The sequence below is a fragment of the Bubalus kerabau genome, chromosome 18 (genome assembly GCF_029407905.1).
Source record: "Bubalus kerabau isolate K-KA32 ecotype Philippines breed swamp buffalo chromosome 18, PCC_UOA_SB_1v2, whole genome shotgun sequence".
Taxonomy (NCBI): domain Eukaryota; kingdom Metazoa; phylum Chordata; class Mammalia; order Artiodactyla; family Bovidae; genus Bubalus; species Bubalus kerabau.
This window is the reverse complement of record NC_073641.1, coordinates 4,247,324-4,270,178: the sequence shown is the minus strand read 5'-3', so window position 1 is coordinate 4,270,178 and position 22,855 is coordinate 4,247,324. Positions and strand designations below refer to the sequence as shown.

General features: G+C 51.3%; 1 protein-coding gene across 6 annotated transcripts in view; it reads right to left on the bottom strand.

Moving 5' to 3' along the window:
* KCNIP1 (potassium voltage-gated channel interacting protein 1) overlaps positions 1-22,855 on the bottom strand; it is a 403,298-nt gene that overhangs the window by 250,494 nt on the left and 129,949 nt on the right. For 3 of the 6 annotated variants that reach the window (XM_055554528.1, XM_055554525.1, XM_055554530.1), the window contains exon 1: positions 6,151-6,211. The exons of 2 other annotated variants lie outside the window; for them this stretch is intronic. In XM_055554528.1, coding sequence (XP_055410503.1) covers positions 6,151-6,211 — 61 coding nt within the window. Of the gene's footprint in view, positions 1-6,146; positions 6,212-22,855 lie in introns of those variants that run through there. One more of the 6 variants, XM_055554529.1, reaches the window with a different exon arrangement.

The window sequence follows — 22,855 nt, the reverse complement described above, 5'->3', positions numbered from 1 at the left end:
TCCCTGAGAGCTAGTCAGAGAGATAAATGTGTACATCTGTAATCACATAATGCTTGGAACTGTAGCCAAGGGAAGGAGTGGTAACTGTAGGGGAGCAGGGCAGACAGAAATGTATTTTGCCTGCAAGAGCTTGGGAGCAGGTGATATTGAATGAGGCCTTAAAGGGTGTATCAGTCAGTCAGTCAGTTCAGTCGCTCAGTCGTGTCCGACTCTTTGCGACCCCATGAATCGCAGCACGCCAGGCCTCCCTGTCCATCCCCAACTCCCGGAGTTCACTCAAACTCACATCCATCGAGTTGGTGATGCCATCCAGCCATCTCATCCTCTGTCGTCCCCTTCTCCCCCTGCCCCCAGTCCCTCCCAGCATCAGAGTCTTTTCCAATGAGTCAACTCTTCGCATGAGGTGGCCAAAGTACTGGAGTTTCAGCTTTAGCATCATTCCTTCCAAAGAACACCCAGGGCTGATCTCCTTTAGAAAGGGTGTATAGGAGTTTGCAATAAACAGGGAGGAGGAAGTGGAAGAAGAGTGGGGAGGCCAAAGGGAATCTCAGGTGGAGACATCAGGGAAGCAATGTTAAAGGACACATGGGATTGTTTAGTGAACAAACAACTAAGTGGACAGATACCCGGATTTTTTAATCTCAGACAAAATAAAGGGCAACGTGAAACACAAGCTAGCCCACTGTGGGTCAGTCTTCACTTTAGGTTTTGAATGAATCAACAAAAGAGTGAAAGCTGAGAGATATTTTCCCACCTTCCCCAAAGACACCACACTCCTACTGATATCCAAAAAAAAAAGTGACCAGGACTCTTCTTAACTGAGTTTATAATTCTCAGCTCTCCAAGAAGCAGCACCTCATATATGTTTACTGGTAACTAGCTGAACTAAGGTTTCCTGTACCGCTGACTCCTTCCACATTTCACAGTGGGGGCTTAGATCCGGGACTTGGGGAGCAGGACTATCAATGCTCTTCATGCAAAGACAGTCTGCTATCGTAGCCTTTCTGGGACTTCATTAGCCATTCATCAGTTTGTAGATTCATGCATGCACTCATTTCTTCAGTCATTCCTTCTGTCATTCATTCGATCCTTCATTTGCTTCGTCACTCATCTATTCATTTCTTGATCTCTTCATTCTCTCACTCACTTATAGTGTATGTACCCATTTGCACCTTCACAAAGCAAAGCCTTTTTAGATACACAAAGAGGTCTAAGACACAGTCCTTTTCTGGGGGCCAGACAAAAACTCCCACAGATTTTAGGCAGCAGTCCTTTCACGCCCATCCTTCAGTCTTTCCCGTCTCCTGATCCTTATTTGCCTTGAGCTCCAATGACTCTCTTCTGGGATGGAGGGACCAGAGCTGTGCCTGACCCTGGATGTGGTCTCCCACACTTATGTGACTCTCAGGGCGCTGGCAAACAGGAACACTGCTCTCAGCATTTCCCTGCTAAATGGTAAACAGGCTTAGTACAGTCCCTGGACAAAGCTAATTCAAAGCCAGCAGACCAAATAACAGAATTCATTTCAGGGAAAGGGCTGGTAACTGAAATTTCAGAGGGAAGCTAACTTTTCCTCCGGGGTATGCAATTCTAGGAAATAACAGAGAATGGCCAAGCATTCCATTACTTATAAATTCCTCCATGGAAGATTTATGGAATGCCTACTATGTGCAAGGAATGAAGATGGGAGCTGTGAAGAATGATTCTGAGTAACTCAAAGTTGACATTCTGAGGGTGGGGGGAGGGGTTAAACTGCCATCAGTTGCCTTATTTAAAGCATGACTTGAGAGTCAGGAGTATGTACATCTAAAAGATTAAGGAATTTAGATGGGAGAAGTGGCTTCTTTCTGAGGCTTGGGGAAGCCTTCCTGAATGTAGAAATAGCTGAGTGGGGACTTGGAATGTGAGTTGAATTTTAACTATTAGACAAGGAAGCGGGGGAAAGGGTAACACAGAGCTAAAAGGACAGACAAAGATGCAGAAATAGGTAATACTCAAGACATGAACACCCCTGCACAGCAGCATTCCTCTTTCAGACATAAGAACGCTGGCATCCCCAAGGGGAGGTGACTTCCAAGGGTCCTGAGCCCAGGCCCGTGTGACGGCAGAGCACCGCCGCTCTCCGTCTTGCTGCCTCCCGCCATCTGGACTGTGCCTCGCTGGGCCTGCTGCTCTGAGAACCGACCAAACCTGACCTCAGCAGGGGCATGCTCCAATAGGGTCTTTAAAATTCCACAATGCTCACTGATCTAGGAGTGAGGGGAACGGTCCCGCATTTGTCTCTAATCTGCCATGTGGCCTCAGAAAAAGCATCTAAAAGCCATGAGACTTTGTTGGCTCATCTATTCAACGAACACCCTGGAGACCCCAGGCTCAGCCCTTGCTGAAGGCTCTGAATGCTTTCCCTCGACCACGGAGGACGGACAGCCCAGCCACCCCTACAGTGTGATGCTCCCCCTAAATTCTCTTGCCCCTCCCTCCACAGGTCCAGCTGCTGCCCCTGTGCAATCCTCCTCTAATCACCCCTGACCTGCCAGCCGTTTAAGCCCAGAGCTGTGTCTTTTGTATGATAAGCACATACAAAACTGTTAGAGCCAGAAACCCTATCTGGAATGCAGAGTCTGAATCTCTAAAGCAGGACTTCTCCCATTCTTAATTAAAGACAAAGATTTCAAACAGAGAGAAGGACAGGAAATTAATGTGAAAGTTTTTCATTCAGTGACATAGCTCTTAAATTATTTTAGATTTCGATTGCCTTCTGGAAGCTCTCCCTGAACACCTAGGTTGGGCTAGGCACATCCCTGCCCTCAGCACTAAATCTTGTGGAGCTTTATATGTATTTGATTCCAAACTATATTTCCAAAACACGCAGGGCATGTGTTGACTAAGATACAATGCTTTCAGGAACAGCCACAAAGCAGAGGCCAGCGGCGGCTGCGGCAATAGGACCAGCATCTGAGCACGTGGGATTTAGGGCCCGGTTTCCTGGACACAGCAGAAAGAAGGCTTCACAAATGAGTGGTGAGCATTCCCACAGGCACACCCTACTTCCAGCATGGCTTACTCTAGGCATTTGGAAGCTCCAAACAGTACAGCCATAAATTGAATAGTGGTTAAAATTTGCTGACTACGTATCATGTAGCAGAGCTTGTGCTAAGCATTTGATTTGCATTATCCTGAAACCCACACAACACAACAGCTATTTTAAGATTGTAACTACTACTGTCCCTGTTTTCTAGTTGAGAAAAATAAGGCTTAGTCATACAGTTAGTAAGTGGTAGCGCCTGGATTTGAACCCAGCAGGAAGATGGATTCCTGAGTTGAAAAATCTCCACCACTCTCTTCTGACTGCTTCTAATTAGATCTGAGCCTGAGGTCTCAGAGATCATAGTGGCAGCTCTGAGAAGAACATCAGCAATAGAAATCTTCAAATTTGAGAACCGGATGGAAGCTGAGAAAATGTCTCATGTAATTTTCCCCTTTAACAAAGGTGAAACTGAGGTCGCCATGGGGCAGAGATCTGACCAGGAAGTGATCTCTGATCACTAGCCTTTCCAGTCAGTTTCCAAGCCCTCGCCTCTCTGCAGAAAGGGTCTTCTGCTGATCAGCCTTCCACCGAGCAACACAAGAAGATAAGTCATTGCTCCAGGGAGGATGCTTGGGGGAATGTATGGAGCTGTGTATGCGAGTGTGCTAAGTCGCTTCAGTCATGTCTAACTCTTTGTGACCTGATGGACTGTAGGTCATCAGGCTCCTCTGTCCACGGGATTCTCCTGGCAAGAATACTGGAGTGGGCCGTCCCGCCCTCCTCCAGGGGGTCTTCCCCACCTGCGTCTCTTACGTCTCCTGCATTGGGAGGCAGGTTCTTTAATATTAGCCCCACCCGGAAAGCCTGCGTGGAGCTGGAGGCCCAGACAATTCCAGCCAGTGTGCAGGGGCTTTGTGCAAATGGGGCTGAGTGGACACCCGGGCTCAGGCAGCTTGTCAATAGCCCTGGACCTGCACTGAGCTTCAGACAAGCATTATTCTGAGAGTTAAGTGAAAATGGGTGGATAAAGCACCTACCACTGTGTCAGGCACACAGTGGGGGCTCGCTGAGTGCTGGTGCCCCCTCTTTCCTTCCTTAGACTCCTAGGAGAGAGAAGCAAAGAGCTCTGGCCTCTGGGAATCCTGCAGGAATTTGTCTGGGATGACCTGGAGTTTTGAGTAGGAAAAGGGAATGGTGGATGGCAATGTCTGAGTGATGCCTGAGCTCTTCATCTCTGCCCAATCCTTTGTGAGGACTGTATCCTCTGTGTCCTCCATATCCATCATTCAGTTGACCTTGGCATCTTTCAACAGTCTCCTCTGGGTCCCTGGTGGGTGCAGTGAACACAGTAATCCACGCATGGTCCTCCTTCTCTCTACTTCCTCCACAACCTGTTTTCTGCCTGGAGACAGTATGCCTGTCCATTTTATGGATAAGAAAACTGAGGCTTAGACAGGTGAAGGGATTTTCCTGAAGTCACATAAGAAGGGAGTGATGGGCCTGAGGTTTGCACCCAGACTGCTGGGCTCTAGGGTCCAAGATCTTTCTGTGACACCTAGCTGCCTCCCAGGATGCAAATCCTGAGTTTCTTGTCCCCACAGTACTCTGGCCTCTGGGACCTCATGGAGGTCGGATGGTGGCGGTGGTGGGGGGAGTCCAGGATTTGGTGCTGAACTTTGTCCCCACTCATCCATGAGGAGTGGGGCTCAATGTCAAGGTTGTAGGCCAAGGCTTGCAGACCTCTCCTGCCTAGGAATGGTAAGAAGGCAGCCAGTCCCTTTCCTGCCAGAAGGACGTATAACTCAGCTGGACATATGGGCGGAGGCCTCTTTCCCATGTTCTAGGCTCTGAATGCCAACCCAGCTTCGTCACCTAAGATCTTCACGCAGAGATCTTATTCCTCAGTATTCAGCAGCCTGAGGTCTCTGTGGACTGGGCCAGATGCCAAGACCCCTCGTCGAGAAGTTATTCTTCAAGAGGTAGCTCTATGATGCAGACTTCCCTAATGAACCGGGAAGACCAACCAAGTCCTGACAATGGACTCACTGTGCGCCCTGGGGTCCACCATTATCCTAATGCTGATCTAATCACCAGCCAGCATAAGGGATAGCTCTAACCCTACCTGGAGCCAGAACCTGGGCTCCAACAGCAGAACTTAGAGGTTTAATGGTCAGGTAACTTAAAATCTTTCTACCACTCACAAGAGTATTCGAGCATAAAATCCGAACAAACCAAACCCACATATTCTTTTTCCTAACTGCATGCAGTGTCTTTATTCTAACAACCAACTTTCAAGCAGGTGGAGAGGAGGTCTGTATAGACCCCTGTGGTGCCACACGTTTTCCCCAACTTCCCGTGGACCCGCTGGGCAACTGTGCCACTGGTGAGACTGGGCTTATCTCAGCTGGCACCCAGGCAGAGAAGGGACTCCAAGATACTATGCTTTCCAATCCCCGATGTTAGCTCACCTCTCCGCCAGACCTTGACAGTGCCCTCAGCTCCTCAGCGGTGCCCAGAGAGCGGCAGCATCTCGTGTGATGCCCTGGCTCCTGACACCCTGAGCCAGCGGCACCACAGCCTTGGAAGTTTTACCACCTGACTGCAGCTGACTCCTTTTGGCTTGCAGAGGCTTATTAGGGTGGGCAGACAGCACTCTCTCCCTGATGACCGGCCCCCAGGTCTGCATGGCATCGCTGCCCGGGAGGGAGTTCAGTGTGAATGTGCAGGCACCCTCCCCAGATGCCCACAGCCGTCTACGGGAATGGGGAGAGCTTCTCAACAGTTACACCCAGATAATTCAGCGGCTCCCCCCTCCCACCTGAATTTGCCTTTGCCTTCTGCGCTGAGAGATTCCCCAAGGAGTAGGGTCGTGGTACCTGGTGTCCCAGAGAGGTCCCGTGGTCCCTGAAGTCAGAGTCCACTCTGGCCCTCTCCTCTGTGAGCTCACCTATGTTCACACGAATCCTCCCGCCCGATTCTTACTCCTGTGGATACAGGAACCTAAACCTACTCTTCATGGAGAGGGGGGTCCGGGCCAAGGGGAACAGGTGGCACACCCCTGCCCAGCACCGAGCACCCCCCAAACCAGCCAGGGGAACAAAAGGAAGAAGGAGGTGGCTTACCTTTCGAGGGTCGTCTTTGTTTGGTTTGCAGAGAGGAGAAGGTGCCCATGACGGCCCCCATGGCAGCGAAGACTTGTGTGCGACTTGGGACCTCGGGCCCTGCCCCTCCCCTCCCCTGGAAGGACAGCAGTGTGGATCTTCTACTCCGAATCGGAGATTTAAAAAAAAAAAAAAAGCCCCCGGCAGCTTGCTGCAGCTTGGTCTTCAGCGAGTGTGGGGCTGGGGCGCTGGGAGCCTTTCCTTTCCTTCTTCAGCACCGTACATGCACTGACTCACAGGGCTGGCTGCTCCTCGCCAGCCTCCGGACCCGAGCCCGGCCGCTCCGCTCGCCGAGGGTGGAGGACGATGAAGCCTATCTGGCGCTGGACACCCGGCCGGCGCTCCCGCGCGGCCGAAGCTCCCGAGCCAGCGCCGCGTGCGGTGCGGGAGCCGCGCTCGCCCGCCCCTCCTGCCGCACGCTCCGCTCCCCTCCCGGCGCTCGGGCTGGGTCTCGGGGGGCCGAGTACCAATCATGAATGAACAGAGCAGGGACGGCGTAAAGCGGAGCCGCGCGCCTGCCTGCCTGCCTGCCGCGCTCCAGGCGAGTCTGAGCCGCTCGCGGAGAGCGGCAGGCGGGCAGCCCCGGAGGGGCGGGGCGGGGCCGGAGCGCACGGGGGCGCCGGGGGCTGAGGTCTGGCGCATGGGTGGGGTTCAGGGGGAGGCAGATTAACCCTCCGGAGAACGTGTGTGTGGCCCGTGTGGGGTGCGTTGTTTCATTTGTCTTCAGGGAAAATCTTATTTAATCCACTTCCTGAATTCACGGGGTGAGAAAAAAGTCTGCTCCACCCAGGGAGGGGTGAATAGGGGTAAGTCCAACTGGGATGTCTTTTTTTCCCCAGTAGTCATCTATGGAGGTGAGAGTTGGACCATAAAGAAAGCTGAGCGCCGAAGAATTGATGCTTTTGAACTGTGGTGTTGGAGAAGACTCTTGAGAGGCCCTTGGACTGCAAGGAGATTCAACCTGTCAATACTAAAGGAAATCAGTCCTGAATATTCATCGAAAGGACTGATGCTGAAGCTGAAGCTCCAATACTTTGGCCACCTGGTATGAAGGGCCAACTCATGATGCTGGGAAAGATCGAAGGCAGGAGGAGAAGGGGATGACAGAGGATGAGATGGTTGAATGGCATCACCGACTCGATGGACATGAGTTTGAGCAAGCTCTGGGGGTTGGTGAAGGACAAGGAAGCCTGGTGTGCTGCAGTCCTGCAGCTGCTGCTAAGTCGCGTCAGTCATGTCCAACTCTGTGCGACCCCATAGACGGCAGCCCACCAGGCTCCCCTGTCCCTGGGATTCTCCAGGCAAGAACACTGGAGTGGGTTGCCATTTCCTTCTCCAATGCATGAAAGTGAAAAGTGAAAGTAAAGTCGCTCAGTCATGTCTGACTCTTAGCGACCCCATGGATTGCAGCCTACCAGGCTCCTCGCCATTATCTCATTTCCTCCACACCCAAGGCTCTTTAAAAAAGCAATGAAAGTTGCCCAGTCTTGTCTGACTCTTTGTGACCCCATGTACTATACCCTGCCAGGATCCTCTATGCATGGAATTCTCCAGGCAAGAATATTGGAATGGGTAGCTGTTCCCTTCTCCAAGGGATCTTCCCAACCCAGGGATTGAACCCAGGTCTGCTGCATTGCAGACCAATTCTTTACTGTTTGAGCCACCAGGAAAGCCCTTGAAGAGGCAGAGTACAAATAAATCGTAAGAGAGAACTCCATGGAGACAGCGGGAGCCTCCCATCAGTCACCTGGCTGTAGGGGCCCTTTATCCTGCTGTTCTGAATGGTGTACTCACTAAGGTGATCTTGGCCAGCTCCAACCAACCTTGGTTTCAATGGCTGTGGCTCCCTGTACCCTGGAAGGTGAGCCAGCTCACACACCATCTCCAACTCTGACCCCTCCCTCATCCATCCTGTTATGCACTAAATGTTTATGTCTTCCCCGAGTTCATATGTTGGAACCCTAATCTCCAGAATGGCAGTATATGGAGATGCAACCTCTAAGGAAGTGATGGAGATTTAAATGAGGTCATAAGGGTGGGGCCCTGACCCTGTGGAATTAGTGTCCTTACTGCCCATAGAACAAGCATCAGATCCCCACTGCCACCACATGATCAAGGAAAGACCATGTGCATACACAGCAAGAAGGCAGCCATCTGCAACCCATGGGGAGAGCTCTCACTGGACACAATCTCTGCCGCACCTCAACTGAATCTTGGACTTCTAGTCTCCAAAACTGTGAGAAAATAAATTTCTGTTGTTTAAGCCATCCAGTCTGTGGCATCTTGTTGTAGCAGCCTGAGCAGACAAATACACACTCACAGCCTGTCTACACCCTCAGAAGTCTCTGGAGCCAAGGTCTTGCTTTCCCTCTGACATGAACACCTATATAGAGCTCCTTAGGCCACCCCCAGGAGGCTGTTCAGGGGGGAAAGGATAAGATGGTCAGAGGCCCGCAGAGATCCTGCTGAAGCACAGTGCACTTGTCTGTTAAGTGACACACAAGCGGTGTTCCTTGCTTCCCTCGCTCATCACTGCTCCTCCAGTCATTCTCTTCCCATCCTTGTGGACAAGGGCAGATCACTGAGTTCCCACCACACATGGAGGCGGCAGTGTCAGATTAAGAGCATGAATCTGGGGAGGGGGATGCTGCTAGATGTGGGTTCAATTCCCAGCTTTGTCCCTTATGAGCTGTATGACTTTGGGCCTGATAAGTCCTTTCTCTGAACCCTGTGTTCCCCTTCTGTGGTCGGCATTAGCACCTACCTTGTAGTATTGTACGGGCTTCCCTGATGGCTCAGTGGGTAAAGAATCCACCTGCAACACAAGAGGCACAGGAGACGCAGGTTCCATCCCTGGGTTGAGAAGATCCCCTGGAGTAGGAAATGGCAATCCACTCCAGTATTCTTGCCTGGCAAATCCCAAGGACAGGGGAACCTGGCAGGATACAGTCCATGGGGTCACAAAGAGACATGACTGAGCACAGGGCACGCACAGTATTGCCACTAAGGGCGGTGCAGTCGTGTGTGTGAGGCCCTCAGTGTGTGCCCAGCACAGAGCATGACGGCCAGGGAGAGTGCACCGCCGCTGCCTGGTTGCCTGGGGCCAGGCGTGAGCCGTGTGAAAAGCGAGGAAGCCACCGCCTTCCCCTCGGCTTCCATCTTTGCTCTTCATCTGTTTCAGAGGAAATCTATTCTCAGGATCCCCATCTGGTATTAAAAGACTCAGATTAGTTAAGGAAGGGAATGTGGTTGGCACCTGATTATGTGCAATTCAGCACTCTGCTAGCTGCTGTCTTCTACCATTTCCCAAATGTTCCACATGCATAAGTCTGGCCTCCTTGAATAGATAGTGAGCTGTTAGAAAGCAAAGCATACACCCATTCCCCTGTCCTCCTCCCAGCATGGCTCAGCCTGGCCCAGGACATCTTGAGTGTCCCACAGATACTCTCACTGAGGTCACCCAGGGAGGGGAAAGGGGCCCACCCCACTTCTCTTTCTGCACGTGAATTTAGACTGGACTGCTTCATCTGTAAAATGTGAACAGGCCTCCTTCAAGTTTTGGTATGAGGGATGGGTTGGATAAAGTAAAGGAAAAATGTTTTATCTCTCTGTAAATCACTCTGCAAATACCCTTTATTATTTGTTCTGGGGTTAGTTTAGGTGTTCATTTATTCATTCATTCAACATATATTTGTTGGGACTTCCCTGGTGATCAAGTGCTTAAGACTTCGCCTTTCCATGCAGGAGTGTGAGTTTAATTTCGCCTTTCCATGCAGGAGTGTGAGTTTAATCCTTGGTCAGAGAGCTAAGATCCCACTGCCTCGTGGCCAAAACATAAAACGGAAGCAATATTGTAATAAATTAAATAAAGACTTTAAAAATAGTCCACATCAAAAAAAACTACTTAAATAAACACTTTGAAAAAAAAGTGTATATTTATTAAGCAACATCTACTTGCTAGGCATTATTCTAAACACATGGATCAGTACTGAATGAGAAGAAGCAAGAGTCCCTGCCTTTTGGAGCTGATCTGGGGCGGAGGGCAGTCAGATACTCGCATCTTTACAAACAGCAATCAGGAGGGAGGGAGTGAATATGGAATAAGGTGGTGGCGGATGCTCAGAAGCCAGATAAGATAACTTTTTGCAAACTACAGGTGATGTCACAAGTACAGATAGATCTCCAGAGGGCAGGGAAGCAGATAGAGCTTTCAACTCAGGGACATCAGGCTTCAAATGTGGGGTTTGTTTTGTGACCTTGAGCATGTTTTTTTGATCTTTGAAAGCCTCACTCTCTGCACATTTGCAAGAGGAACAATCCCACCAATGTCACTGGCAGGATGAGATTAAAATCGGCTGTGATAGCAAAAGCACTCCGCACAGGGTTTCCCTGCCTGGAGCACAGTCCTGGCTCAGAACGTGCTAACTTTATTCCTCAGTCTCCTCCTTGGGTCTCCTTTGCAAGCACTTTCTTCCCCACCTTCCTAGGAGCTAGAAAAGACCTTAGTGTAGGGCCTGAGCTTGGGAAGTGACTCTCCCGGGCCATGTCCTCATGCAGCAAGCGTGGCCTCATCTGTCGAGGCTGATTATGCGCCTTGAGGGAGAAAGGCTGATGTGGACTGCGAGGGGATGCGAGGGAAACCAGGACCCGGGCTCTGCCCTTCACGTCCTGACAGCGGCACGGCCTCGAGTGTCCCCCTTCATGCTCCAGTGCTGGAAGAGTCTCCGCCAGGGGCTGAGAGGAGTTCAGCCAGAGTGCAGCCACCCACGCAGCCTAGACACTGGCAGCAAAGCCCTTCTGAGTTCCCCAGATCCAGGGAGGGGGAAATGACGTGCCAGAGCGCCTCAGCTTGCATTATCTGAAACAGCATTGCACCTTGTGGAGGTCAGGGAAGTCATGGGTGCCACACTAGACTAGCATAATGTAGGTGCTTCATGAACCTGATCAAATGGCCCTCAGGGAGTGGATGGGAGGATGGCTGGAAGGAGGAAGGGTGAAGAGGTGGAGTACAATGTTCACACACGTTTAAATACCCGACGAAAACTATGACACTTCTTTCCCAAAAGAGCAGGGCGTGCTTGCACTCGCAATTGGCACTAAGTTTTCTGGTGTTCACGACCTCCCTATTGAAGCACATTTATGGACACCTGGTTAAGAAAATCTTTCCTCAGGAGGAGAGACTGTATGAAGGGATTTGACCCAGCCACTTCTTAGCTGAGCTTAACTTCTCTAAGACTCAGTTTCAACTTCTGTAAAATGGAGGTAATAATTACGCCAGTTGCTTAGGGTTGTTGTGAGGGTTGAATGAGAAGCATTCAAGTGCTTTAGCATAGTAACTGGCAGATTGCAAGGCTCCAGGAAGGATGCTCATCACCATTAACATCATTATTAAGCTTTGTTCACTCACTCATCCATTCAGTCACAATTTGATGAGTGCATTTAGTGAGCACCTCCTGTTTATCACACTCTAAGTGGGTCTCTGGGTTGCAGAAGTTGATGCTCACTGGCTTGGAGAACTCACAGTCCAAGGGACAAAGGACAGATACACACCCCCTATAACATCCCAGCCTTGTCAAGAAACAGTGGGAATGACCTCTCTAGCTCTGCCAGTGAAGAAAGTGTGAAAGTGCAAGCATTAGTCGCTCAGTCATCTCTGACTTTTTGCAATCGCATGGACTGTAGCCTGCCAGGCTCCTCTGTCCATGGGATTCTCCAGGCAAGAGTATTGGAGTGGGTTGCCATTCCCTTCTCCAGGGGATCTTTCCAACCCAGGGATCAAACCCAGGTTTCCCACATTGCAGGCAGGTTCTTTACCATCTGAGCCACCAGGGAAGCCCACCAGTGAAGAAATAGGCCCTTAAACCTGGTCAGGCTGGCCTGCCCCCCTCTGAGTCCCACCCCAAGGTCTGGACTCTGCAAGGTTAGGGGCCTAGGGCAGCTTAGGAGGTCAAAGATCAGAGTGGAGGTGGGGTGGAGACAACAAGTGTGGAACTGGGTAGCAAGGGATGGGGCAGGAGGTCGAGATGAGAGTTAGGGGCAGAGCGAGGCTGAAGTGGGGTACAGGTGGCCCTGATAATTGTCATAGTGGCAGGGTGGACAGGTGACACTGAAATGATTGGGGCAATGGGGACAGAAATCATGGGCAGGATTTTTTATCTGTACAAAATATGGATTCATCAGTTCAGTTCAGTCACTCAGTCGTGTCCGACTCTTTGCAACCCCTTACCTGTCCATCACCAACTCCTAGAGCCTACTCAAACTCATGTCGATTGCATCGGTGATGCCATCCAACCATCTCATCCTCTGTCGTCCCCTTCTCCTCCCACCTTCAATCATTCCCAGCATCAGGGTCTTTTCCAATGAGTTGGTTCTTTGCATCAGGTGGCCATAGTATTGGAGTTTCAGCTTCAGCATCCGATTATTTACCCAAGATTATGGATCCATAATCTTGGGTAAATGTCCAGGAGTCAACAGTATTCATGCCCCTTCTTCATTCTCCTTAGGTTATATAACAATTACGTTAGCAACGGTAGCCACCATCTATGGAATTCTTACTATATGCTGGTCACATACCCAGTCCTTCTTATTCATTTCAGGACCCCGTAAAGTAGGTAGTCTCGTTATGCCCCATTTTATAAATGAGGCAAACAAAGCAAGTTAGGTTAAGTGACCTGCCCAGCATCACACAGCAAATAAGTGGTGGAACTAGTCTTGAACTTAGATGATCTGACTTTAGAGCCCACACTGCCTGTCTGGCCCCAAGTCCTCCAGCTGCTGTTGCAACTGATTTCTTCTAGCACTGTTTCTCTGGGAATTCACAGCAACGGTCTGACATCTTAGAGCTGAGGGACGGATAAGGAGAGGAGCCTGGCCCTAAGGGCTGCTCTCACCCATACCCTTGGTGCCTGGGGGCTGCAGCTATGGCCACCGGCCGCTGGGCCACCAGCCTAGAGGCACCCTGGGCCTGTTTTCACTCCAGGACTTCTCCAGGCTAGAGGCCCCCGGAAAAAGTGAGCAGAGAGGGGAGGCGGGAGCAGCAGCCCTGCCGTGCGATGATTAGTAATGATGCCAGCGATGAGCGCCCCAGGCCTGCGCGGCCGGCTGACCCCGTCAGCGCGGGCTCCCAGCTCTCCAGCGCGGCTGCAGCAGCTGCAGCCTGAAGAGGGAGGAAGGAACGTGGAGCGGAGTCGAGGCTGCTGTCGTCCTGAGGGCTGCCTCTGGGACAGGGCTGCAGAACGGAGGCCACTTAAAACTACCGGCTCTCAGCCGATGTTTCCTGTGCTTTGTCCTTTGACCACACACCCTGCTCCACAGTCGAGACTTGTGCCGTTTACTGCCTGGGTAGAGATGGCATAGAAGCTATGCAGTCACCTTCTGGGATTTTGACTTACAAAGACTCTGGTTTAAGATGAAAGGCCAGTTGGAGAGCAGGGCCAAGACATGTGTTCTTGGCCCACCAAGGGCACAGCATTCAGCTCTGAAACCCCAGACTGTGGAGAAGTCAGGGAACTGGGGATGCCTCACCCATTTCCTAAGTAGAACCGGGTCAGTGGACACAGCCCTGAGTCCCTCTTCCAGTCCCACCAGCCCTCTATATGGGCAGAGTATCTTTTTTACTGGCCTGTGCATCTTTTCTGCTGAGTCTGGCAAGGAGAAGACTCTTTCCCCTCCCCCCAGGAGGGGCATGGCCCAGAAAACCCCAGAGAACCAGCAAACCTTGGTTCCAGGATGGGGGGCACAGCTGTGACCTGGGTGGCACTGTGACCACAGAATGTACAGGGGCCAGGATTCCCAGAGACCACCTGCCTGCAGAGGTGATAGGCTGCACATTGATGATAAAGTCCACCCCACAACTCGGTTCTTCATAATAAGCCCCCAGAAGAATGTTCAGGCAAATCTGAGGGGTTGCAGCATCCTAAGTTTATTGAGATTTCATTTCTGCCCCCATCTCCTAAAATGGAAACTTGGAATAGAAATTAAGTTCAGCAATTTAAGAAATAAGCAAAGTAGTAGTCATGTATAGATGTGAAAGTTGGACCATAAAGAAGGCAGAGTGCTGTAAAATTGATGCTTTCAAACTCTGGTGTTGGAGAAGACTCTTGAGAGTCCCTAGGACTTCAAGGAGATCAAACCAGTCCATCCTAAAGGAAATAAACCCTGAATATTCTTTGGACGGACTGATGCTGAAGCTGAAACTCCAATACTTTGGCCACCTGATGTGAAGAACCGACTCATTGGAAAAGACCCTGATGCTGTGAAAAAATTGAGGGCAGGAGGAGAAGGGTATGACAGAGGATGAGATGGTTGGATGGCATCATCAACTCAATGGACATGAGTTTGAACAAGCTCTGGGATGTTGAAGGACTGGGAAGCCTGGGGCGCTGCAGTCCATGGGGTCACAAAGAGTCGGACACGACTGAGTGACTGAAACACAACAACAAACACTTCTGGCATAACTGAAGAGGTTGGCTGAAATTCTTAGCTACTCAAAAAGCGATTCTCACTATACCACAGTGGCTCTGCTCTTGTGTCCATTTTACAGATTAGCAAACTGAGGGGCAGAGAGGGATGTGATTTGCCCAGGGCCACAAAGCTGGACTGGGCTGTAGCGTCAGGGTGTGAACCCAGTTCTATCTGTTCTCAAAGCTCATGCCGTTAACCCAGCAAGGGAAAACTGCAGTGGATGGGGGAAGGGACGAGAAGGAAGTCAGAGGACACAGAGCAGCAGCGGAAGAGCCGGAGGGGCAGTGGGGCTCTCCACTCACCCTCCCTCCTGCGGTGGCTGTCCTGGGTCACAGGAGGATGGCCGCGAAGAGCCTCTGTGTTGGCTCAGAGGCCACCGCGGACATGGGCACTGCAGCTGGCCCCTGGTCACCTGGCCTGCGGGTGGTGGGGAAGGCAGACGCAGCACCTCCAGGAGCAGGGACATCCCCCGTGCTCCCCAGGCACCCCCGGTAACCTCTTTCTGAGAAGTCAGGCTGGCCCTCTCCCCACCCCTCCCCCTGGGCTGAGGCCCCCTTCCCAGGCTGCCACAAGACACTGGCTTGATAGCAGCAGCATTTCCAGATGATTTCTCTTTCTGTTGTCTTTTCCTGCACTGGGCTGGCCCCTAGTGACTGAGAGGGCTGGGCTCTCTAGCTGGTGCTAATTGACAGTCCAGGGCTCTCTTTCTCTGGACTGCCATTTGCATGATGCATTAGTATTCGTGCCCGCAGCTCAGGGCTGTTCTGGATGGCAGATGCTGTGCGGATGAGTGGCATGCCATAAGGACTTGAAGCGGTTTGCTGGAATCCAGGCCACTGAATAAGAGGACATGGAGGAAGGCTGCAGACGACATCGGGCTCCTCGCCTGCTTCCTGTTTCCCGTGCTGTCACACCTGGAGTCTGCCGTTTCTGCCACATATGTATGAGATCCCGGCCAACCCCTCCAACGGTCTGACCGGCATCCGCTCAGCCCCTGCTCTGCTCCACCTGGCCCACCTTGGTGCCAGAGATGCAGAGAGAGCTGCAGTGTCTTGTCCCGGCCCTAAGAAAGCTCACAGTCCTGTGAGGACAGTGGCATATTAGGCGTGTGAAGGTGGGCATGAGCCGCAGGCAATCAGCTCAGAGCTCTACAGCATCTCAGAAAAGGGACATCTAATTCAACCCAAAGAAGAAGAGTGGGGTAAGGGAGGGCAGTCAGGCATAGCTTCTCAAAATCAGAGATGCTGGGTCTTTAAAAATGAGTCGGAATTTGCCAGCCAAACCCCACTGTGAACACATGGCTGTGCTTTGTAACTGGACCCACAAGAGCCACATCCAGCTCACTCCCACAGTAGTGCCCCCACGGGCAGAGCATCACCAACTCCATCTATGGATTTCCTGAACCTACAGATGGATGGACTTTGGGGAAAGCTGGTCCATCCACCATGGGTGAGGACGTGATAAAACCCATGAGAGATGATTGAAGTGAGTGATGGAATCATCCCCAAACAGTCAGATGCAGAGGGTTGACACTGGTAAATATCTCCAGGGTTGGGTGGGAACTTTGTGGTTTCGGAATGCAACCCGATCTAGTATTTTACCATTTACCCAGAACCAGACTCACCCCTGTCTCACCAACGTCTGCAAAGCTGAAGAACTTTTACTCACAATACTCCTGAAAGCAGAGAATTGGGGCGAAAGAGGCTGAGATGAGGGAAACATCAAGGCCCAGGCCCCACAGAAGGAGTGCGCTGGGGGCTCCAGACACAGAGAGGAGTGGGGGCCAGGGTCCAGAGGAGGCCAGGGGGCCACACTGTGCAAGGCCTGTGGTCCTTGGTGCAGGATTTGTGTTTTATGCTGAGAGCAGTGGAGGGCCACAGGTGATTTTTTTTTTCACCTTTTATTTTGAAAAGATGACAGACTCACAAGAAGTTGCAAAAACAGTACAGAGAAGTCCTGTGCACCCTTCACCCAGTGTCCCCCAGAGGCGACAGCGGCAGCTATACAGGTGACAGGTGCAGCCGCCACTACGGGCTGACACTGGGGACCCACAGGCCTCCTGCAGATAGCACCAGCTTTACGTGCGCTCATTTGTATGTGTGCGTATATGTCGCACGTGCACGCCTAGTTCTGTGCTATTCTACCACATGTGTGTATTGATATAACTACCAGCAAAGGCAAGATGCCCAACTGTTCCACCGCTACAAAAGAACCAACTCTCCGCGCTCCCTCTTTGTGTTGCTCCACCCACCTGCATCCTGTCACCAGGAAAGAATAGCAAGAGAGGGAGGATCTGAGTGCTGTCTGCTGGGCCAAGGGCAAGACCCATCCCCTTTGATGCCCTAGAAGCCTCTCAGCAAAGCAAGTTCACCATGAATACAGATTGCTTTGAATGTCCCCACTTTGCAGCTGAGGAGCAAGAACAGACAGGTTCAGCAACTTAAGGTCCCACTGCCTTCTCATGATGCACTAGCAGGCTGTCTCTATTTAGATGATCCCAACAGCTTCGTGCCGGAGAAGGCAATGGCACCCCACTCCAGTACTCTTGCCTGGAAAATCTCATGGATGGAGGAGCCTGGTAGGCTGCAGTCCATGGGGTCGCTAAGAGTCGGACACGACTGAGCGACTTCACTTTCACTTTTCACTTTCATGCATTGGAGAAGGCAATGGCAACCCACTCCAGTACTCTTGCCTGGAAAGTCCCATGGACAGAGGAGCCTGGTGGGCTGCCATCTATGGTATCGCACAGGGTCGGGCACGACTGAAGTGACTTAGCAGCAGCAGCAACAGCTTTGTGCAGAGCGTGGTGTGTTGACCGTGTGTCCTGGAGCAGAGGTCAGGGAGCTATGCAGAACCCACTCTCTCACTTCAAGGTCTCATCCCTTAATCTCTTTGTACTTCCCTGTCCCCGGGGGTGAAACGGTCTATCAACAACTTCAAATAGTCACGGTGAGGAATTGATTACAAAATACTCGCACAGTGCCAAGCATAAGGGAAAAAACATCTTTGTTCCCCAAATGCCAGCAATGACCCAAAAATACTGAAGAGAAATTGCTGCTCCTCTTCCCCCTCGCACTCCCGTCTCCGTGGGGAAGGTGGGGGTGATCTCGGAGGGTGAATGGCCCTCCAATCTGTAGCTCAGCCCCTCCTCACAGCTGCCTCCGCTCATGGCCCCACACACGGCACACACTCCAGGGCCTGTCCGAGTGGCTCTGGGATGCAGGGAACAGGCAGGGGACCCCCAGCTTTCAGTTGCTCTTGGGACCCTATGGCTAAGTTCTCTTCCTGAGACTAGAAGCTCTGGCTTCAGGCTTCCTCCTCCAGTGCAGCTTTCGGCAGTAATAAAGCCCTCACCTTCATCCACATTGAACATCTCTATTTCTCATGTGGTCCCCAAGAAACGAATGGGATTGATGGTGACCTTTAAACTCCAAAGCCAAGCATGGTTCTGGGCACAGAATCTCTGCCCTAAGTAACGCCATACTTTTGTTTAGAGTGATTTGCTCAGAATTACTGAGAGACGTGTGTGTGCGGGGGAGCTGTTTGGGAGTTGGAATGGCAGGGGATGAAGGGAGGGTCAAGGAAGATGGAAAGAAAAAGAGAGAAGCTAGGGGTCAGACAGCTCTGGGGTCTTTAAAGGGCACCGAGGGGGTGGGATGGGTCAGCCGCTGCCCTGGGGTCCCCCTGCCTGAGGCCATCAGTTCAGGCCATCACCCCCACCGAGTCTGCCCTGGCCCAAAGTCTGGCAGCCAGCAGGCAGTCTCATTCCCTTTCTGCCCGCAGGAGTGAACTCTTGGTTTCTGGCAGTGTGGCTTCTCCTATCTCAAGGGGAATTCCTGCCTGCATCTAGCGGCCACCTTCCATCTTTTGGGGTAAACGCCGAGGTAACCTATGGGGTCTCGCTCTCCCTCCCCCTCTCTTTAGGGCCAGGAGCTTCCCTGGCTGCTCAGTCAGCGCCAAGAGGCCACGAGGTCAGCCTTCCCACCTGGCTTGCCGCCTGCCCTCCAGCCTCCAGGGCAGCGGGCACATCCTTCCTCTCCAACAGTAATGAAATCTCCCCTCTGCTAGGTGCCCTGCCAGGTCTGGGGTCAGCATTTTTACTCACTCAGCTCAGCCCTGTGCTCCAGCTCAGTAATTACACCCAACACCTCATCGCAGACAGGCCTGACTCAGCCCACAGGCCTGGCTTCCCTGAGCCATCACCTCCTGGAAACTTAAACAGGCTTCTCTGGTCTGCAGGGACTGTTGGTGTGTGACTTCGCTCCCTTTTCTGGGTCCTAACCTGTCATCCGCTCACATTGTTGCCCCTCCCCCAACACACATACTCAGGACAACCTGCCCAGGCCTCCCTCTGCTCCACCTGGCTGAATCCTATCCCTCAGTCCTGGCTTCCCTCATGTCACATCTCCCCCAGGAAGCCCTCCTGGGTTTTACTACACCACCTCCCTCTCTGTTCAGGTGCTTGTAGTGACTTCTTGCTTCTCTGAACCTGAACAGCTAGCACTGGGCGTGGTTTCTTGTTGTTTAGTTACTCAGTCATGTCTGATTCTTTTGCGACATCATGGACTGTAGCCCACCAGGCTCCTCTGTCCATGGGATTTCCCAGGCAAGAACAATGGAGTGAGTTGCTATTTCCTGCTCCAGGGGATCCTCTTGACCCAGGGATTAAACTCACGTCTCCTGCATGACCAGGTGGATTCTTTACCACTGAACCACCTGAGAAGCCCCTATGGTTTTTTTATAGGTCTATAAAATGCATCGTGACTAGATGAATTGATGAGTGGGTGAATGAGCACATGGGTGGATGGATGAATGAGTGAATGAGTGTACCCTCATATATCTAACTTCTCCCTCTGACTCTTAACCGCCTGCTATTTGGTTTTGTTTTTTAACTGCTTCACGGGATGACCCTGAAAGGAAGGGACCTAAATGTTATTTATTCATTACCCAGGTACATTCAGTAAAGCCTTGTAGTCTGCACCAAGCATGAGACATGAGACTATAGAAGAACTAATAAAGTATGTCTCCGCCCTTGAGAAGCTCTATCTAATGTCATGGCCCCTGTCTTGTAGGGACCCTCTTGAAAATAGGATGGAATCTGTGGACCCTCTCTCGAGAAACATACACACACACATACACACACATGAAATATGAGTCAATTTCAAGAGCTCCTGAAATCCCTGGCCACAGTTTAAAAGCCCCTGGCCTGGTGGGAAAGAGAAACACATTAATAGATGATTTTAATGTCTTTTTCTAAGGGCTGTGCCAGGAGGCATGGCCAGCTCGTAACTGAGGGTCAGAAAAGATGCAGTGATTAGCTCACTTTGAGTGGGATGATGTGTCTCAGGGAGGTTGGAATCAAGGAAGAGATTTCAGAAGGGCTGGATCTTGAGCAGTGGGAATAAATTTACCAGACAGGCAAAGGGAGAGGAGAAGGAAGATGAACGTGAACGAGCACATGCAAAAGAGTGACTGCCAGGGGCGGGGAGAGAAGACTTGGGAGTGACTGCTGAAGCTCTGGGGTTGCTTTCCCGGGCGACGAAACGCTCTGTGATTAGACAGTGCTGACGGCAGCGCAGCCTCGTGACTATGCCAAAACTCTGAGTCACACACCTTAAGGGGTTAATTTGATGGCATGTGAATTGTGATTCTTAATTCCATGTGCCAATCTGGCAAAGTCATGGTGCCCAGTTGTTTGGTCAGACACCAGTCTAGGTGTTGCTGTCAAGGCATTTTTTTAGATAAGATTAACATTTAAATTAGTAAACTATGAGTAAAGCAGATTACCTCCTGTAGTGTGGGTGGGCCTCATCCAATCAGTTGAACATCCTAAGAGAAAAAGGCTGAAGTCCCTTGGGGAAAAGGGTTTCTGCAACATCCATGCTTCCTCAGGTCTCCAGCCTGTCAACTTACCCTGCAGATAGATTTCAGACTTACCAGCTTCCATAGACATGTCAATCTCTCTTCTCTCTCTCTCTCTCTCTCTCTCTCTCTCTCTCGGTATAAACATAGCCTATTGGCTCCATTTCTCTGGAGACCTCTGACTAATACTTTAATTATATCTCAAGTCTAAAATTTTATTAGTAGAGGACTGATTAAATAAATAATGGTAAAACCATAAAACACAAGTACACAAGCATGAACCAGGATGGAACCCTCAGGGTGTGTGTAATAAGATGGCTCAGCATGACAGGCAGAGACAGGAGGGAGCTGGTCTGGCAGGCAGGAGCAGGCACAGCCATGCAAAGCCTTGATTATCATGCCAGGCTTCTACTGCCTGCAGGACAGTGAGCTATTAGTTAGGGCTATTTTTGGTTGCAAGCAACAGAAACTGATGCTGATTAACTTCAACAGAAGAAAGGAGCTATGAGTAGACTATGGAGATACTCACATCCAGAAAATACTTAACAATCAAATCCAGAACCTACCAGGGACCAGGGCCGTTCCAGGAGAAAGGCACCAGGAATTCATGGATAGGGTTTCTTTAGGATAATCAATTACCGCTACTTTTGGTTCTAGGATACTGTGGTCAGGCTTAGAAAAGAGAATCTGGCCACATTTTAGTCCCTGTGCCCAACTCTTAAATGGCGAGGGCAAGGCAGGACCCCATGTACAACTTTCCTGCCAGTTGGGTGGTATCTGGGAAGGAAACGAGGACAAGGGGCTGGCAGATAGATCCGCAGGAATGCATGGTGCAGACAACACTGGGGTCCTGGCGCAGCCAATGGACACGAGCAGGGGCTTGGTGTTCACTGAACTGTATTGTGGAGTCTTCATTCCAACCATGACAGTGTCCCTATACCCTGGGCTGTGTCAGGACCACAGACACCCTGTTGTCAGAGAACAGACTATTTAGTGGGAGGACTGGAGCCTCTTTGGGCTTCTAGCTGTGTGGTGTTTGATCAAGTCACTTAGCCTCTCTGAAACTCAGCATCCTCATCTGTCTAGGGCAGGCCATTGTGTGCATCTCCTAGGCTTCCTAGGAGGATTAAATGTGGAGACACATGCAACAAAACCTGGTTCAGGGTCTGACAAGTTCCAAGGGCTCTGTTCTTCTTCAGGGACCGTCTCTAGTCTTGACAATGATGCTGAGTCAAGCAGAATTACATAGGGGCCTTGTCAAGTCAATTTTCAATTAAACGGAGACTAGCCATGATCTAGGCTGGGCCTGGGGCCAAGGATGTGGGTCTTGGTACAGGAATCAGGTCTTTTATCTTTGGGCTCCCTGATTTCTCTTGTCATGCGCCCTACCCTGCCTGAAGGCTGCCTGCCTCCATCTGAGTCTGTGTCTTCAGCAGCCCCCTCTCCCTTGTCTCTGAGAGGTGGAGGATGGGGCCCATGGAGACTCAGACCTGCCCAGCTCCTTTGCAGATTCCCGGAGGTGGCTTCCAAAACAGTCCCTCCAAATTCATATGACTCTGAAGGTGGGGTGTCTGTGGGGGCTGCTGTTGCCCCCTCAGGCTCAACTCTGGGCCATCAGACACCCTCTTTGTCCAGGGCTGGGCTCTGTGTGCTTGAGTTTGGAATATGGAGGAAGACGTGTGGTCAAGGAGGGACAATGCCACCGCTGGAAGGAAGATAGGTTCCTTTACTAGGCCCAAGACAAAGGCCCCACACAGGCCAGGATTTGGTGAAGGCGTGAAGAATCAACTCTAACTCCCACTGGCTATGGCTGGAGAGGAAGGGTAAATGGGAAAGAAGCAGGAAAGAGGGAGAGAGCCAGAAAGCTGGGCAGAAAATGGGATTGAGAGAAAGAGAAGGGATCAGAAGGTGAAGAGATCAAGGAGCCAGACAGAGCAAGGAGCCCAGCTGAGTGATGTGAGAGAGGGAGAGGAAGAGAGGAGGGGACGAGGGCAGAGAGGGAGAAGGAGGAGGGAGAGCAACGGGCAGACAGACAGAGCTGGGAGACTGGATGAAGAAAGGAGAGAAGCAGGGGAGCAGGGAAGAGAGCGAGTGAGCCAGAGGGAGGGGGCCAGGGCGAGGGGGGACCCTGCCTCAGTAACCTCCAGCCTCCTGCAAACACTCACGATGGAGGCGGCCTGCCAAGGCTTGGGGAGGGGCCACGTGCCTGCCTCTCTGTTTTCGCTCTCTGATAAATGACAAGCTCTAAATGGTCTATTAGAGCAGAGTGAGTTCTACAAGTGCCTCCGCCCACCACCACCCGCTGGGGAAATGCACTATATTTATAAGGTGACTCATGTGG